Genomic DNA, 18,701 nt, shown 5'->3' with positions numbered 1-18,701 from the left:
GCCAGGAGGACTGGAAAATAATTACTATTCTTGGGGAAAGTAAAAACGCACTGTGCTTTTCCAATAGCTTAATTTGACTGGAAATGTTTACGTTGGTTTTACTTTTAAAATAAAAAGAATAACATATGATGCACACACTGCATCGATAATGAGTACCTTTTAGCCTCGTCTTGGCAACCGGCTGAAATCACCATGGCTACACTATTATGTCACATGACTAGCAACCTAAACAACTTCCCCGAGAGCCTTGATGGCTAACAGGCGACGACACTAATAATCGCGTTAGAATATTTGTATTTATTTATATAACCTCTATATTAGAGGCACTTCAGTTCCAGCAAATTCTGTGGGATCATGTCAACAATTATATTTCACGTGTTATATTTCAACTTTCCAATAGGTGGTTCGTTGGAGCATCATGTCGAGGAAGGGGGACGTTTTGCCACACTTGGAAAATGAAGAACTGTCCTGTCCACTAAGCTAAAAAAAAGAAGGAAAAAAGATGGGAGCAAGCGCCTCAATATCTCTCTGTGTAAGTTGAACTTCTTGTGCCAGTTAATGCGGGCCAGTGTTTTTAGGAAATGTGTCAATTAATGTGTTTTATGCAAGGGTTATTTTTTAATCATTAATGTAGGCTGCTACAAATAATTGAGCTAGTGGGTCAATGAAACTTTGTTCAGTTCACTGGGTTTTTACAATGTTGTTGTAATAACATCAGGATTATGTAAGTATATTTCTAGCTATTCGTGACCTCTTCAACAGTATCCGGGCCATTAATGAATAGCTAAGATAAGCAGTCTCTTCTAAGTATATAACAGGGCATCAGTGCAATGTGGAGGATTGTCACATTCCAGAAAACACTCCTTTTATCTCATACTTTGAAGTCATAATGGGAAAACTAATGATACTAACAGTATGTTCCATCTCTCTGTGAAGAATGACCCATCTTCTGTGAGGATCAGGAGGTCTAATGTCAAAGTTGGCCCAGAGCCCACTACTCCAGCCCTGGTTCCAAAGCTTGACCTAGGGTCCAGTTCTGTGTTTGGTGTGGCCCTGGAGAGGCTGAGAGAAGATGGGCAGCTGGCCAGTGGAGTCCCCCTCGTCTTGAGACAGATGGTGGAGTTTCTCGACAGAAATGGTAATTGAGATGCCATGATGCAGTGACACAATATTTTGCCATTGCATTTTTAACTGAGTAAATGTTTCATCACCCGTTTCATTTCATTGTCACACTCTCTCAACATTACTCATACCTATTTTGACTTAGCCTACAGCTTTTCTCAATGGCTTGGATGCATTTCTTGAAACTCTGAACCTCATTCTCTTAACAGAGCCCCACATCATTAATGCAAATTGGCCATCACACTATGACATTCTGATTAAATCAGATTATGTATTTGTTCTCAATTTGATATACATTATTCTCGAGGAGAGTCAAGTAGAACTTGACTGTACTGTTTGTCCCCAGAGGGGTGGAGTTGTGCAACAGTGAAAATGTGTACGTAATGAGGGTTATATATCCTACATTATTTTGGTGACATTTTTTTTGTGATTGACTGACTTGGTGCACAAGGCTATCATTCATTTTGATTATATAAGAAATATTCTTTTGGTTTTGGGCATCAAAGTGATTGAGAAAATCTGTACTTACAACTAGGTTCAAGGTTGCACTTTATTGTTACATCTTGTGTACAGGACAGGTACATAAGAGTAAAACCTATTTTAGTTTGGCTTCCTTCAGACAATGCAGCAGCATAGATAACAAAAACATCAATTACAGCAAGCACAGCAAACAAAGGGATAGAATAAAGAGTGCAAGAAAGAGCAAACAACGAGTCAAAAAGTACATGTGCATGTTTTGTCTGATGTAGCAACGTTAGGTAAAGCTTATGTTCCATATCTATAGCAACAAATAGTTTAGAAAGGTGCAATTCGAGGCTATGTTCCATTATATTCAACATATTTAGAGACTAATCCTCTTCAATTCTCAGGAGTGCACCAGAGGGGTCTGTTTCGCCTGTGTGGCTCGGTGGTCCGAACCAGGCAGCTGAGGCTGCGCTGGGATCAGGGGGAGAGGATGGACTTCCAGCAGGAGGGTGACGTTCCAACAGTGGCCTCCCTCCTCAAGCTCTTCCTCCGAGAGCTTCCAAGTCCCCTGGTTCCAGAGCCTCAGCGTAAAGCTCTGGTTCTCAGCTTCACAGGTACAATAAGGTTTTAGCCACACTTCAAACAACCACAACAATCCATAGGAAACGTACCCTAATTATAGATCCTTCAGCAATTTCACAAACCAGGTATGATAATAATCCGAGAACAAAATATATAAAAATGAAACACTTTGACCAATGAGCAAATTGCATTATTTTGTAGGGTGAAAAGTGTGACCATGCACTAATTTAAATTAGTAAAATATGTTTCTTTGTTTGACTAAAATATTATCATTTATTTTTGGTACATTTGAGGAAATTTGAAGGAAGTACTCTGTAATATTAGTTGGACATACCCCCCAAAAAACGGTATTAACTTTTGGTGTGACATAGCGGTTCTCTGACATGTATGGTTGTGCCGTGGATTTGTGGCGTGTGTGTGCACAGTCACAGGCTAGTCTGAATGGGCTCTGCTGTGGGCGCGGTGTGGTGGGAGCCATCTCCTTGTGGAGTTCTCATTCCTGGTTGGGCTTGGTGTCCCACCTGAAAATGTGTCTGCTGTATAATGGGGGCTTGGCAGACCTGTGTTGCAAGGCGCACACTCTGTGGCGGTGATTGCTGTAGGTGTAGTGGTATACTATGGTTTTCAGGATCACTTGCAGGTCACTTACACCCCTTCAAGACATGTTGTGTGACTCAGCAGTCTTGAAATAGGCCCTGTTTTTGAGCGGTGCACACCACTCCAATGAAGGGCTGTGTGTGCATGTCTGTTTGTAGCACGACCCATTGACCCCTGCAGAAGATTGGGGTCACACACACTGTTGAGCAGCCAGGTCATTCACACTGAGCAGTCAGCTAATTTGGGTTGCATTCGACACACACACACACACACACACACACACACACACACGCACACACGCACAGCATACACAGCTCAGTTCAGTGTGATTTTTTTCTTTGTCAATTTTTTCCTTTATATATTTTTTGGCTTTTGTGAATGTTTGCTTTAGTAATGTCTGTTACATGAACAATACAACGATTATGAAATATAATGTAATGTAAAATCAGAGGCTAAACTAGATTAGATAACATTTAGAACAGTTGTAGTCTCATGCAATAGGTATAGGTTGCATCGCTGCTACATCAGCCTATTCTTCCACCGGTTAAATTCTCATGCGGAAAAACGCTTTTCCAGACAAGGAAGTTGAGGATAAAATGCTCCCAATGAGTGCAGTGGATCCCCAAGTCCTATTGGCAGGACCAGGGGAAATGATTCCATGATTGATGTTAGATTGGGTGGGCTAGGATTGTTATCCCTGGAACTACCTGCCATCCATTGTTCTAGTCTTGACAACGTCCTCCTAACTTCTTACATAAGATACAGATTCTAAATTATATAATAATAACAATATAAATGATAATGATAAGAAGAAGAAACTTTATTTATATAGCACCTTTTCAAAAGCAAGTTTACAAAGTGCTTCACAACACAAATCACAGCATAATGTGGGGAAATAAGCAATTAGCAATTAGATAAAGTGCCCCTCTGGCTTTTTGTTCAAAACGGGGCAATCCTGCAAACTTTGAAAGCCAATGTTAGCCAATTAGGATGGAATATGAAATATCGGACAAATCCGGCTTGAACACATGACTATAGAGATAGTGTGTAACGATTTGCGGGAGTTTTGGAGTATAATAGAGTATAATAAAAAGTCAAAGTTTCTCAAACATTTCTGTTGGGTTTAAATCCATATCAGACCCGGAGAACGCTTTGTCTATGGTTTAAATATCTTCTGAAGGAAGCAACTTCCATTCTCTAAATAAAATTATTGCCACATTACAGGTATTCAGTCAAAAATATATTTGTCAATATAGCCTCAGACCTAGTTCTGTTTTTTGGGCATCTTTATCCGTATTTATTTGTGATTTAGCCAATTTTAGGATATTTATAACTGCATGGAAAAGTGACGCTCTTGCATTACCAGTATCTGTTACTTCAACTCATTTTGTGTCACATTATCAAATCACGCAATCTGATTGGTTGATGTGTGGTATAATAACCATAATTCCATGGCTATGAAGTATTTTTTACTAGATTTAGAGTAGCCATTATTTAGTTTACTTCTTTTTTCCTCCCAATGAGTCATTCTGTCAATTAACCCTCACCACACATTTCTGTGTTGCCAGTGTCACTGCCATTGTTCCCCACTGGCCCGCCTGCCAGTGAGGAGTGAGTTATTGCTTGATTATAAAATCCAACTTGTTGCATTGTAGGACGTGCCAGTGAGGGAGAACTGAACCAGTCTCTCAGAGAAAATCTTCGCCACCTCCCTGATGACAACCTGTGCATCTTGTCTTACCTTGTCCACTTCCTGGCCAGAGTGGCCGCACACAGCCAATCTAATCACATGCCAGTGGAGAACCTGGCAACGATCTTTGGACCCTGCATATTCCAGTGAGTTTGCCGTTTCTAATGACATAACCACAAGTCATCTCTCAGAGCATTACAGTAGGTTCTCAAAGGCATATCTTGGGCTGAAATAAATTATTTTCTTACGATTATTCTGTCGAGTACTTACCGTGAAGGGCATCTTTTGATAATTTCCTTTATTTCTTATATCAACAAATAGACGGCAAAATAAATAGTCTGAACCCTGTTTCATTATTCTTCGTACAGCGGTGTCATGCATATATAGCTGCTACAAACGTGTGAGCTTGTAGATCTGCTATTTCGCTTTTTTTTTACATTTTATTTTTAAATAATCTGCTACAGACGATAACTGTGGGGGGAGGGATGGGGCGAGGGAGAAAATGGGCAAAAAATGGTATGTTCAAACTAAACTTAAATTGTTGAAACCAATAAACATATATTAAAAAAAAGGAAAGAAATCAGCTACAAACTCGTTGTGAGCTTGTAGATCTGATATTTTATTTTTAAATTAAACTGTTACACGCCCTGAGCAAATCTGTAAATTGTTGGTATGCTGCAGGAAGCTGAACTTGAGTAAATGTGAAACATATAAGAAGACATGATGTGGGCGTAAAAGAGTGATTGAGGGCTTGTTCACACCATTCCTAACAGTTTTATACTTTGTCATGTGACCATGTTGCTTGCCAAAAATTATTCACAGAGAAGATTGTGTGCACATACTATAAATGCGCCATGTCTCTGTCTGTGTGTGTGCGTGTGTGTGTAATGCACGTAACTGGAGAACCGCTCGCCCCATCACACACGCGTTCCACACCACCACAGGGAGTGCAGTGCCCAGCCTCGAGCCGGTCGGACCCACGAAAAGGCTCTGGCTCTGCAGTGGGCCTAATCAGCCTAAATCCCCTCACCTGTGCAATTTCCAGCCTCTGCCTCAGCCAATTGATTGTCATGGCAACCCCACACATGAAAATTGATTAGCCTACCGTTCCACTTTCCACAGTCAGTTTGCCCTCTTCAGACAGGCAGATACAGAGATCTCCATGTGGGACACAGACAGACAGTTACAACGGGTGCTATGACAAGTTGACAACGGCGGTCGGACCCACGGTTCTCCAGAACCAGCACAAAAGGCTCTGGTCAGGCTCTGCCAGTGGGCCTAATCAGCCTAAATCACCTCAAGTTGGCCGGTGGCCGACGGGCACGTACAGATCTAGTCTCAATAAAGTCTCGGAGCTCTACAAACTGGTGTGCGGATGTTCTTCCTCTTCCTTGCCAGAAATAACACATTTGCAACCTAAAAACATGACACATCAGAAATCTCAAGAGAGCTCGACTAGCGGAAGACCAATTACTAAGTTACCACAAACAGGCAGAATGTACCATACAATTCAGCAGATTTGGCATGAAAATCCATCGTTAGTTAACTACATCTGGACGCAGAGGGTCAAGCCCAAAATCTGAGTGACAATTGTGTCTTTTTAATTAAACAAAAAATATTTTTGGCCAGGACATTCCCCAAACCAGATGTGAACACAATCTCTACCAAAATAAATCATTTCCCTGCCTCTATTTGACAACATACAGTACAAACCATGTGTCATTTGTGCATGTTCGGATCAACCACAGGGGCTGAGTGAGGTGGTGTGGGCTGGCTTAGGAAATGGGTGTGGGTGAGTCGATAAGGCGAGACACAGGCAAAACGTTAGACAGTCAGACGGACGGAAGGTTTCGGCCCAAACTGTCACCCCCTCCTGTTTACACAACTCAAACGGCATTGTAAACAATTACATCCCCCGGGGAGTCAGACACATGCAGTACAGTGCATATGAAGAGCAGACACACATTCTACAAACCTCCACTCTCCTAATTTGGGCTCCATTAGAGAAAGAACTACCGTATTTAGAATCCGTCAACACCCTTTTCGTCTCCATCCCCTCCTCTTTACCTCTCTCGGCGACCTTGAGTGCCCTAAAAGGCGCCTTATAAATAAAATGTATTATTATTATTATTCTCTTTTCTCCCTTTCCGTCTCCCTATCTCCACAGCTCACCTCCCCCTTGTCCAGGTTTTCTCCGACAGTTAATGACACCCCAGTGGAATTTGTGTTCGGTCACGCTCCACAGTTCTGCATACGAGGGCAAAATGTCATGTGATGTTTTTATCTCATGTGATGTGACATTTTGCACTGTTAGGAAAATGGAGTGTGTGTGTGATTGCAAGCGCACTCGTGCACGCGCGTGTGTGTAGTGGTGGGGGTTTGTTAACTGGGAGATAGCCGGATATCCTGCACTGCCTGCTTCTGGTGCAAGAGAGTGAAGAACAATAAACAGAGGGGGACAGATGTGGAGAGAGAAGGAGAGAGAGAAATTGACAGGGGCGAAGGGCAAAAAAATGGCTACTGAAGTCATGACAGTCATGGCCCCGTCATATTGAGAGCTCTGTTTTCTGCTGAAATTATGTTATGTTTGCTCGAGAAGATCAGGTTAATCATTTGTTAAATTAATTTGTTAAATTAAATTACCATTTTATTAGTGATACCCCGTGAGATTACAGTAATTAAGGTCTACCCTACCACCTACCTGCTGCCTCCATTGTTTTTGATGGCAGCTTCGCCAGTGCAGGAGCGGTAAGGGGTGGTGGTTTCCTTTGTTAACGTCTTTTTACCCTCAAATGATCCCACAGGCAGGTAGTTTGACACCGCTGGTATTATACTACAAAAAGAGTGGCGGTTGGGCGTTCTAAAAAAGGCAACGGATTGATGTAATATCACGCAATGATGCAACACAACGGCATAACCCAGCCTCATACAGTATATCACATGTACTTCAACACCCACTCATGATTCAGCTGCGGTTAAGCATCCCTTTTGTCATGCAACTCAGCACGCCCTAGTCCCGCCACACAGCGGGTGTCCCCACTGCGTAACGGTCCAATGCTCTCACATGCATATGTCACCCGAGACTCTTCCAAAAAGCCTGTGACGCCCCTCATTCATGCGTCCGTTATGTAATCCCCTGGCACCCTGCATACTGTCCCTCCGGCCCGAACTCACGTGCACACAAACAAAATCCTATTAATACCCAAATGTTTCACATTCTCCTTCCCATACACATACTCTTTTTTTCCGACCCTTTCCGATCGGACCCTAAAAACAGCCCCGGAACAACAGATGGCAATAACGGCGCGGCGCCTATTTGAAAACAAACAACCTCTTCCAGGTAAACACATGAAGATGTAACTACTGTGTGTGGCACTTCCCAGAGCGGAGAGCTGTTAATCATATCTGTGGAATGTACGCCAAGTGGCCGGAAAGTACTAGGGTGGGTTGGGGAGTTTCTTTTTTTTATTTGGCACTACTGCAGACGTCAATAACTCACGTGTTTTAGTGTGGTTCACCTTGAGGTCAAATATGGTGGTACAGTCAATAGAAAGTTGTGCCGATGGCTGAGATAATATTCTTTCTTTATTTGCTTGGCCTGTGATTGTGCTGCTTGATATGGTGTTCCATTCTATGCTTTTATACCTCTCCTTTCTGGCTTTCTTCTCGGGTAAATATTTTTCTTCTTTTCTCCTTATTCTTCCATTCACTTGTAGATGTATGTGCCATGTGTGTGCGATCCCACTAGATGGAACCCTTTAGCAGCAGTCTTTGTCGAAACGCAACACCTTTCAGAGAGGACCTGATTTTTGCATATCCATTAATTTCTCCACATTCATTATTATAACAAACAACTACAGGCAACATGAAGATTAATTGTTGAGTTAACCCATTTAGACCCGAGTTAAAAACATTCACTTTGAAAGAATATATATTCAAAGATTTGCGCCACATTTTTACAATTTTTCAGAAATTGCAGACCTACAAGCCTGTAGTGCGCCACTCGGTAGATCTGCTATTTTTCAATAGCTAAATTATTATAACATAATGTTTAAAACACCAAAATGGGTTTTAAACGTTCATGTTAAAAGTAACACTGAATGACATTGTGGTGATCTTCTGTCTCTCCGCTCTGCAGTGTTCCAGCCGGTCCCAGGATGCTGGATGACCAGAATGTGTGTAACGGCCTGTTGCTCCACCTTCTCAGACACGAGTCCGTCCTCTTTAACCGTCCCCCTACGGCACTTCTCCCTCCATCGTCCAGGGAAACCCCCTCCTCATCACCCCCTCCTCCAGCCCTCTCTGCACTCGCTGGCTTTGAGGTGAGGCACATTATGGGTGCAATTATCAAATTAATTAATTAATAAAAAATAGTAACTTGATTATAAACTATGATCAATAATCGCTCATAGAATAACATCATAATAGATCCCAATTTTCACCATGTCATTACAGGAGAAAAAATTCAAAACGTAGTTTTCAAAGAAATAGATAGCCGATCAACATGCAAATAATGCGATAATTGCAATTAGTGCAACCGTTGTGAGCTTGTAGATATACACATTTTGTTTATATTTGCATGACACCCTTGTATGACAAAGTATAAGACGTGTTATTACACGTTACGTGTTTAATTAGATGTAATTGCTTTGCTGATATAAGAACACGTTTCTAAATTATTTGATCCATCAAAAAAGGTATCGATAGGTGTGTGTGTGTGTGTGTGTGTGTGTGTGTGTGTGTGTGTGTGTGTGTGTGTGTGTGTGTGTGTGTGTGTGTGTGTGTGTGCGCGCATGTGTGTGTGTGTGTGTGTGTGTGTGTGTGTGTGTGTGTGTGCGCGCGCGCGCGCGTGTGTGTGTGTGTGTGTGTGTGTGTGTGTGTGTGTGTGTGTGTGTGTGTGTGTGTGTGTGTGTGTGTGTGTGTGTGTGTGTGTGTGCATGTGTGTGTGCGCGTGTGTGTGTGTGTGTGTGTGTGTGTGTGTGTGTGTGTGTGTGTGTATGTGTGTGTGCGCGCGCGTGTGTGCGTGTGTGACTGTGTGTGCATGTTGTCCTTCCCAGATATCTTCACAAGGCTGTCGGTCAGAACGGAGCAGTGTTGACCAATTGGAGGGAGGAAGCGGTGCCTCTGGCTCGTTCACCAGTGTCTCGCACTCTCCCGACAACAGGTATGACCCTCACCTCACTTTTAGCAACTAACCGTACTTTCAGCAAAGGCTAATTTATACTGTCGCTCAGCACTTTTCAGTTGATTACATAGTTCATACAGTATGATGCTTTTCCAGTTGAAGTTTTCTATGAGAAACACTCAATCGACACAGATTATTTTTGATGTGGTACCTCAGCCATATACTGTAAGCGTATCTACTCTAGGAGCATTGCTAACCAGAAAGCTAGTAAGCTAGTACTACTACAGTAGCTTACTGTAGCTCTGTGCCATTTTATAACATTCAGATTTCTCAGTGACAGGGTTTTAGATAAACTGGTTTGATACAAGATCACAATGCACTGCATGTCTTTGTAGATGTTCACCCTTTTCTTCTTTTTTTGTTGAAAAACATTTAGGAAATTCGTCACTTATACATGCCCAAAAATAGGTATGTCAGGTGGAAAAGAGTTAACAACAGCGTATTTATGCACATAAACCGTGTTAACCCATTCAGGACCGGAACCTCTTTTGGTGTTTTAAGGATTATGTTGTACTTTAGCTATAAAAAAATAGCAGATCTACAAACTCTTGCTTGTAGGTCTGCTATTTTGGAAAAATCAAAATGGGTTCATGTGCTTACAATAATTTGCTGCGACCTGAATACACACTGACTAGCCTCTTGCTTGGTGCTGTGGTGGTCACTTTGACTGACATATATTGGTTACTGCCTGCAATGCAGAGCATCCTTATCCTTCCCCTGCCCCCTTTTATGACAGTCATGCAGGATCATGAGATGTCATTTCTGGGGAATTAAGGCCAAGGCCTGAATGGCCCTCTGTCAGGACAGCAGGACTCGTCCAGAGAGCATAATTATTTGTACATGTCTCAGCATGTTTCTCTTTCTTTTACTCAGACCGGGACAGCTATTCTCCTTGGGATGTCTTGACCAGTAACTGATTCTGGGTTTTTACAATAGCGCCTAGAACATAGCATTCTTCTTCAAAGTCCTTATTTTATGCAGTTATATACATATAGCATTATTTTTAAATTAGCTGCATGCCGTCAGTCAGTCATCAGTACTTCAATTCAGGGAGAGGTGACGTTGCTACTGAGCATAGGAGCACCCACCAACAGGAGGCAATGATGCATTGCTGACCCTCTGCAGTCAACACAGGACTATTATCTCCCTTTGCTGCCTCTCTCTCTCTCTCTCTCTCTCTCTCTCTCTCTCTCTCTTTCTATCTATACAAAAGTAGTTGTTAAAAATAATCTGAACTGCCAATGCTGGAAAGAAAGTGGAACAAATTGGACCCCTAGACACTCAACAGACTGCAAATTAGCGGCCATCTGCTCTGTGGGAACTTTTCTCGCTTAAAACATGTGAAGCTAGTGCGTGGGAAAAAAACAAAGCGAAGGAAAAAGATGAATAAAGGCTGTTTTTGCCATTGCCATTGCAGGTTGCCAAGTGCTGGGGATGCATCTAGAGCAGTGCGCTTCTATATTTGTTGCTTCTGAGGACATCTGCATTCACTTGTGTCACGTGTGTGTGTGTGTGTGTGTGTGTGTGTGTGTGTGTGTGTGTGTGTGTGTGTGTGTGTGTGTGTGTGTGGTAGAGGTTCTCTGTGAAGTTGTCTGACCTATTTATTGTGGAGATTGGAGGAGTGGTCGTGGAATGGACGGCCACCAACAACTGCACTTAGTACCCTGACAGAACTTGCTCTGTGCATGTCTGTGACAGGCGCAAGTTCGTGCAACGCTCACTGGCATTATTCAGGAGGTTAATGTTACTGGCAACATTATAAATTATAATAGAAGACAGATACAGTACAGTAGCTTCTCCACCTCCACATACAATAAAGATGAGTACAGTATTGTTATTGTAGCACCTGCCTCAGCTAGCTGAATCATAGCATGCAGTGCGGTCACATTTAGCAGTGGAAAACTAATAGGATATGTTCCATATCCATATAATTCTGGGGAATTAAGGCCAAGGCCTGAATGGCCCTCTGTCAGGACAGCAGGACTCGTCCAGAGAGCATAATTATTGCTGAGGATATCTGGGTTGTGAGGCCAAATATCCTGTCTCGTATGTCGTACGTGGCTAATATGATCAGGCAGATATCTTACCCAGATTTGGAGGCATACGTCATAGAGGGATGTATGTAATGGAGATGTATGCATGTAACGTCATGTATGCATGTAATGGAGGGATGGCTATCTACTATCTCTTACTTACCTTAGATTATTCACAGACACACACACACCATACCTGAGGCCTGGTATGGTAGGCCTCAGGCCTCATGTCTACCATTCTGACATTCTATTTAATACTAGTTGGACTGCTGGCCATTGACTTGAGCCAGGCCAACATATCCGCCATCGTGAATTTTAAATAAATCTCTCTCTCTCTCTCTCTCTCTCTCTCTCTCTCTGCTTCTCTGTCTCTCTCCCTCCCCCTTCCTCCCAGCAAGTCTGAAGGTGGACTGTGACGGCATCTGCGATGTCAGCACCAGCGCTCAGGGCCAGGTACTAGACCAGCTGGAGGAGACGGGTGGTGGTGAGGGGACACAGCCCACTGATCCAGGAGCAGCGGTGCTAGACCAGCTGGAGGAGAGGGGTGGTGGTGAGGGGACACAGCCCACTGATCCAGGAGCACCGGTGAACGGACCACTCCAGGACAACCAGGAGGTTCACATGGAGATGGACTGCACCACTGGACTGTGAGCCTCCCTGTCACTTCACATTCACTTCACTTCAGCTCAGTATGATTGATGAGGGTGAATGTCATGTGCAACGGTATTGCCGACACATTTGAATAAGTAAAACATATGTGCATTTTTCATACTGTATACATTATACTTGTTTGTTATACTCTTATTGCCATAATGGTTATTAAATGCAGTAGGAAAGAGTACTGAGACTGCAAATCAAACAACAGTAAACATCTGTTAACCTGTGTGCATGTGCGCACGCGTGCGCGCTTGTCTACAGTTGTCTACATAGTTTATGGTGTGCCTACAGTAAACGAGTGTTTCTTTCTGTGAAGCAGGGCAGCGACGCTGACGTTGGTCTCAGTGACAAAGGAGAGCGAGCTTCCTGACACATCCATCAGCCATGACTGTGACGTTGTGGTAAGCATCCCTGACTTCTCTCCTCTCATCCCTGACTCGTTATTTCTGTGTCTCTCTTCCTCTGCACTCTTTCTCTGTTTCACAGATGCGTGGCAACCATTCAGCGTCAAATGTTCTGCGTCACGTGCTGTCACATGCAATCAGCAGAGAGATGTCCTTACTGTTGCAAATTGAAACTACTGTACTGTACTACATGAGTATAGTTAACAATACTAATGCGGAAGTGTATTCTGCACAGATCACATGTCTCAAAACTCAGTGTGTTCCTAATAAATATGTTTTCTGAAATCTGGAGAGACTGGCGAATTATATTGTACTTACAGTACTTACTCCAATGTTTTGAATTGTTCCAGGGTACAGCATCCAGGGTGCAGCACACATCGACCTCTGACCCCAGCAGCACAGCAGAGGAGGAGCGGCAGAACCGAGTCCAGAGCCAGTGCCATCACATAGAGAGGTGACCTGAATTTAACACTTAAGAGTGTGCACAGTGTGTACTCTGAGAGAGTATACAGAATGGTACCAAATACAGGTAATCCCATAAGGGTCCATGTGGGTTAGAGTAAATCAAACACATACAGTAGGAGTTTCATGTGTAAGAAGATGTTGCTGCTTTTCTTTTGTGTATTGTTACTTCCCTAATGTCAGCCAAGCACCTTTAGTCCAAGCAGACATGTTCTCCTTTTTGAGATCTGAGTGCAGGTGTCCATAACAGAAGTACAGTAGTAGTAGAACTAAGGTAGCAGCTATGTACTCTTCCTGGGGTCCGCAAAACATAACATAATAACTTAATATTACATATATCATATGAACACATACTGTAACAGTACAAATCTCTACAAACTATGTATAGTAGCAATTCTCAGTTCTTAGTTAGAACTAGGTTAGCGGATCTGCCTACAGCCACGGCTTTCATTCCAGTTCAAATAACTCACTTGCTAGCCAGGGGACCTCACGTGCAGCGTGCCAGCTACAGAGCCAGCATGGCTTCCACACAGAGGATGATTTCAACGAGGTGGCAAAGGAGGCAAAAAACAAACGTAAAACAAAAAACACAAAAACAGGACAAATTTGTAAAAACTGACCAATAAAACTGGATTTATTTTCTTTTTTTCCCTTATTTTTTATTTTTTTCATTTGTCAGTATACTAAAATAAAAATTAGGACATCTTTTTAATGCGGATTTAAAGTTTTCAAGGGAACCTTGAGGCTGGAAGGCAAGCCATTCCACTGAACTGCTGCCGAGTATAGGAATGATGTTTTTCCCATATTGTTGTGAAAAAGGCAGGGTTTGAAATCAGTAGGGCTCCCTCTGGTGTATCACTAACCCTTGAAAAGTAGTCACTGAAAAATATTAATGGGAGAATGTTTGTGATGGTGCCAAAGAGGACACAGGGTTTCTGGCTGCCCACGGCATCATGAAAAAGAAACAGTCATTGATTTTGCATGCCTTGGATTATTGTATTAGATTGGATTAGTTGCATCTTTTCTAATTAAGTCAGTAAAGTGAGGTTGATTAATCAATAATGTGCCATTTGTCTTTTAGCCTGCTGAATCATACGCGGAAGCAGAGTGTCAAAACCACATTTTCTAAGGTAACTTGACTTTCTCTGTCTTAAGTCTATGTTATCAAAGTAGCTCTGAGATTCAATAGCTTCAGGCTGGAACGCTTTTAAAATGGAATGCCCATTAGGATCCCTGCTTCTACCGGGCAGGAAGCCAGAAGTGAGTCACAAGATGGGCTGATAGGACAGACAAAGAACAGTGTTTAATTGGAAAGAGTGTTTAACGCTTATGTGATATTGAGTGTAAAACAAGTTTGACAACCAATCAATCCAGCTCAGCTTCTCGTCTCATCTGTACAGTATCTGTACAGTATGTTGCAAATCAAATTCAATTAGATACTGCTATGCTGTATATTGTTATATTCCGCTAATGATTCTGATACTGAGTGGGGACATTAGGCCTGACACACAAACACCTAGAGGTTATCAGGCCAACCTGGAAAAATAATATTCACAATCACAGATGGACTTCATTATAGACACTGACAACAGCAGAACTGAAATCTTCAGCAAGTGAACGGGTATTTACAATTGTGTATGCGTGTGTGAGTGTGGTGTGCGTGCGGGAGCATATTCTTTCAATGGCAGCAGCCTCCCTCCTTCACACCCCTCCTCCCTCCTCTGTGAGACGCACAAGAGCTGTGCTTTATTTGTGAATGAAGGAACTGCCGGTGGTTGCAAGTGTCAGCTGCAGCCACTTGATGGTGATCATGGAGATGAGGATGATGTCGATGCACTAGATCCAAACTACCACCACAATTCTTAAATTTTCTCCAACGTAATTCAACAATTATTTTCATTTTCATACACAGAGCCTTGTGTGTCTGCAGCAAAACATACCTACGTCATTTCTAGATGATCCCGTGTCGCAGACAGACAGACAGACAGACACGCACAGAGGCTTCCTGCCTGCCTGTCACTTAACCTCTCTAACATTCTCAACATCGTGTCCATTTGGTTCCAACACATTGTACAGTGACATTTTCTTATCTTTTGGGGTCCCACGAATTCCATGAAATTCAATAGGTTGAGAATCACGGCTCTAACAGACGACGTTACCATGGAAACGGCTCAGCTCGTCACATGTCTGTCTCCCACCCTCCCTCTCTCCCTCCAATGGCCATGCTCTCTCTCTCAAACACACCCTCCCTTACGCATGCTGTCGTGAGCGGCGTTCCCACCGCCGCCTTCTGCGTGTGATGAATAATTCATGCAGAGCCGCATCGCTGGGAATGCCTCTCTGAACAAGAGGGGAAACCGTGACGGATGTTGGAATTCTCTCAAGATAGACACACTCACACAGACAGACACAGACACACTCTGGGAATGGGAATGGGCACAGCAGCATGGAAACTGCTGTGGAATCAGGATTGCTGACACGTTTGGAATCTGACCGGGTCAGTCTGATAAAAGGAATAATGGATTCTTGACTGGGTGGTTGACCAACTGGTGCGCTTTACTGGCCGCTGATCCCAAGGAGACCTAAACTGGACCTAGAGCAGAAAGAGCTGCTCCTCTGAGACTGATTTGTGGGGGTAGGGTCAACTTTGTATTTACTGTAGGCCCTACCCTACGGTTATGAAGACCTTTTGCGATGTCTGCTGTAACTGATTGACAGATTGCTGAAGTATTTGCATCTCTTTGCGAATGGGGAAACTTTGCTGAGAACTTCTACCCCCTCTTGACACTATCTCCCCCAAAAGACGCAATTGCTCACCTCACCCACCGTGTCTCCTCGCAGTCCAAGAACTGCCAAAGTTCCCTGCAGGATTTAATCAGCAAAACGCGAGACATCGACGACCCCACAGCCCTCCCAGCGAAGCACAACAACTCTCTCCGACCTCTTGTTGTGACGGCTGATCCTGAAGCCATGTTTTGCTTCTGTTTCCAGAGCCCCTCCCTCAAGTTGCAGGCCCTGGAGGCTGAACTGGACTCTCCGCCGCCACCAGCTGACCTCCAGGACGTGGAACAGCAACCCGCCCAAAGGCAGCCTCTCCTCGCTGGAGACCTGAGCCTGCCTCTGTCCCCGTCCCTGCTCACCTACTCTCCACCTGCACCTCCACAGCAGGGCCAGGATACAGTCAACTTACCGCCGCCTGGCCCTGGTAGGAGAAAGACCATTAAGCTTCTTACCTCCTTGCTTCTTTTATTTATACGATATGGCTCTGCAAAAGGCTAGTTTTGTCTTCCAAAGTACTTCATCTCTATTCAGTTTCTGTACTCCTACATACAAACCATTTGTGTAACTCTAACCGTGCCAGGATATCCTACAGGTCCTACACTTTACTAGACATTTTGTCATGTTATTTTCAGTGATAACTCTAAATAGTTCATCCATTCACAATGTATTTATTCTTCCTCAGATGCCCTACTTGTCTTAGAGCTCGTTTCACAATGAGTCAAAACTAGTTTTAGCATGCATCGTTTTCCCAGAGCGGGTCTGCCTTTTTTGGGGGGAGTTAAGTTAGTTTTTAACTATGCAGGCAGCCACTGTGCTTTTACCTTTTTCTATCTGCCTCAGAGCTTAAAGGGATAGTTCACAATCTTTGAACTTAAAGGACAACCAAGGTTCATGTTTTAGGATAGGTTGTTAAAGTAAAAGATGAGCGTAAAGGTGGTTTCACACTGGACGCTGCTAAAAATCGGAAAAACGCGCTCTGTGTGCAGGGACCATAAATGTTGTTTCATTTGCTGCTTTCTTTCATTTTAGCGATTTTAGTTATTTTTTACAGGGGGCGGGGGCATTCGAACATGGGGCTAAATATGTATTTTTTTGTGATTTATTTTTGTATTTACTATACAATTGCATCTGGCCACAAAAGATCACGGGATCTATTGAATGTGAAGGGGGAGGTGACAAACTTACATATTGAGCCTACAACACTCAGTATGGCAGCCACAAAACTAGCGTCATTTGTATTGTTGACCTATTTCTAAAATATTAGCGCAACTTTCATTCAACTTTGACCCCTCTATCACATGGAACTATTTTTTGGACGTAGTGATATGGACACAAAACACATAGTTCCGTGTGATAGAGGCGTCCAAATTGAACAAAAGTTGCACTATGGTAGAAATAGGTCAACAATACAAATGACGCTAGTTTTGTGAACTTATTTACTTTTAATGCGTGGCCCACTGTGCCCCCCACAAAATGACCACAACTACTTAATATTTCACCAAAACCAGAGCAGAACTCCCACTACGGGACTCGGGCAATCTATTAATACATTTTCAACCATGGCAATTATTTCATACAACTTAAGTTAAAAAATTAACTATCCCTTTAAGAACAGTTTCAGCAGTCCTCTTCATTAACCACAAACACAAACCATCCAATTCACTCTAACAATGTTGACTTAACCACCAACTTCTTGTCAAGAATAGTTTTTAGTAATTCTGTTAATGTATTTGTCATTGTACAGTATGTATTTTATATATGTTCCTCTCACCTTTATATATGTTTTCCTCACCTTTATCCATCACTCTTTTTTCTTCTCCCATGTTCCTTCCCTCCTGAATTTGATTGATCAAAGAGATCAATCAAATTCAGTTACACCTTTTAAATATAAGTGACTCCAAGATATAATTGTTATGATCACAATGATTTATTGCATAATAAACCATCTCTCTTTCTGCCTGGGCCGTGGCTCAGCGGTCCAGGCACCTTGGCCGGTAGTCCGAGTCTGGCAGTGTGCCGCGGGTTCGACTCCCAATCCCGGCGGCCTTTACTGCATGTCACTCCCCCATCTCTCTCTCCCCCATTTCCTGTCAGCCTACTGTCTGTCCATCTATAAAGAAAAAATATATATATAAAGGCGAAAGCAGCAAAAAACAAAAAAAACCATCTCTCTCTCTTTCATTCTCCATTTCTCTATATCCATCAGCGTCCACTCCAGTGAGGCAGACTGCTGTGTCTCAGTTGATGGGAGTGGATGGGAATGCAGGAGCCAAGACTCAGGATAGCCCACCAGGCACTGTAACTGGACCCAGCCCTAACTCCGGCTCCAGCCCTAACTCCGGCTCCAGCCCTGGCTCCAGCCCCCTCTTGCTGCACATCTCCATGGCTGACTGCCCCGTCCTGTCGCCCCGCTGCCCCAGCCTCAGCCAACGGTACCACCTGGACCCTGACGCCGCCCCCTCCCCGCCTTGCTGCTCACCGCACATCAGGATGTAAGACCACATGACATAGTCACCTGGTCAGAACCGGTCCATAGACAGTAGGCTAACCTACCAGGTTTATTTATGTATGTAGGCTTAGCCGATACTTTTCAAAACACGTTGGTAAAGTTCTTGCTATTGCACACACACCCTGCATCAACCTTACCCTCACTTTATATCCTAACTATTACTCGACGTATACTTTTAATTTAACACTAGATTTAACTTTCTAGTTTATGAATT

General features: G+C 43.2%; 1 protein-coding gene across 1 annotated transcript in view; it reads left to right on the top strand.

Annotated features, from left to right (window-relative positions):
• Positions 1 to 283: 283 nt before the first annotated feature.
• The window catches only part of LOC308327767 (protein FAM13A-like), a 24,747-nt gene continuing 6,329 nt past the window's right edge, over positions 284 to 18,701 (top strand). Inside the window, exons 1-12 of the mRNA XM_080781303.1 lie at positions 284 to 532; positions 937 to 1,138; positions 1,992 to 2,201; positions 4,422 to 4,602; positions 8,595 to 8,778; positions 9,514 to 9,620; positions 12,073 to 12,321; positions 12,651 to 12,732; positions 13,086 to 13,189; positions 14,279 to 14,327; positions 16,189 to 16,402; positions 18,185 to 18,470. Of these exons, the coding sequence (XP_080637429.1) occupies positions 503 to 532; positions 937 to 1,138; positions 1,992 to 2,201; positions 4,422 to 4,602; positions 8,595 to 8,778; positions 9,514 to 9,620; positions 12,073 to 12,321; positions 12,651 to 12,732; positions 13,086 to 13,189; positions 14,279 to 14,327; positions 16,189 to 16,402; positions 18,185 to 18,470 (1,898 nt within the window). The 5' untranslated portion in view covers positions 284 to 502. The remainder of the gene's footprint in view (positions 533 to 936; positions 1,139 to 1,991; positions 2,202 to 4,421; positions 4,603 to 8,594; positions 8,779 to 9,513; positions 9,621 to 12,072; positions 12,322 to 12,650; positions 12,733 to 13,085; positions 13,190 to 14,278; positions 14,328 to 16,188; positions 16,403 to 18,184; positions 18,471 to 18,701) is intronic.

This window comes from Protomyctophum bolini (genome assembly GCF_963924005.1).
Source record: "Protomyctophum bolini genome assembly, chromosome: 14".
NCBI lineage: Eukaryota > Metazoa > Chordata > Actinopteri > Myctophiformes > Myctophidae > Protomyctophum > Protomyctophum bolini.
Note: the sequence above shows the minus strand (reverse complement) of the source record. Positions and strands in the feature narration are given on the sequence as shown.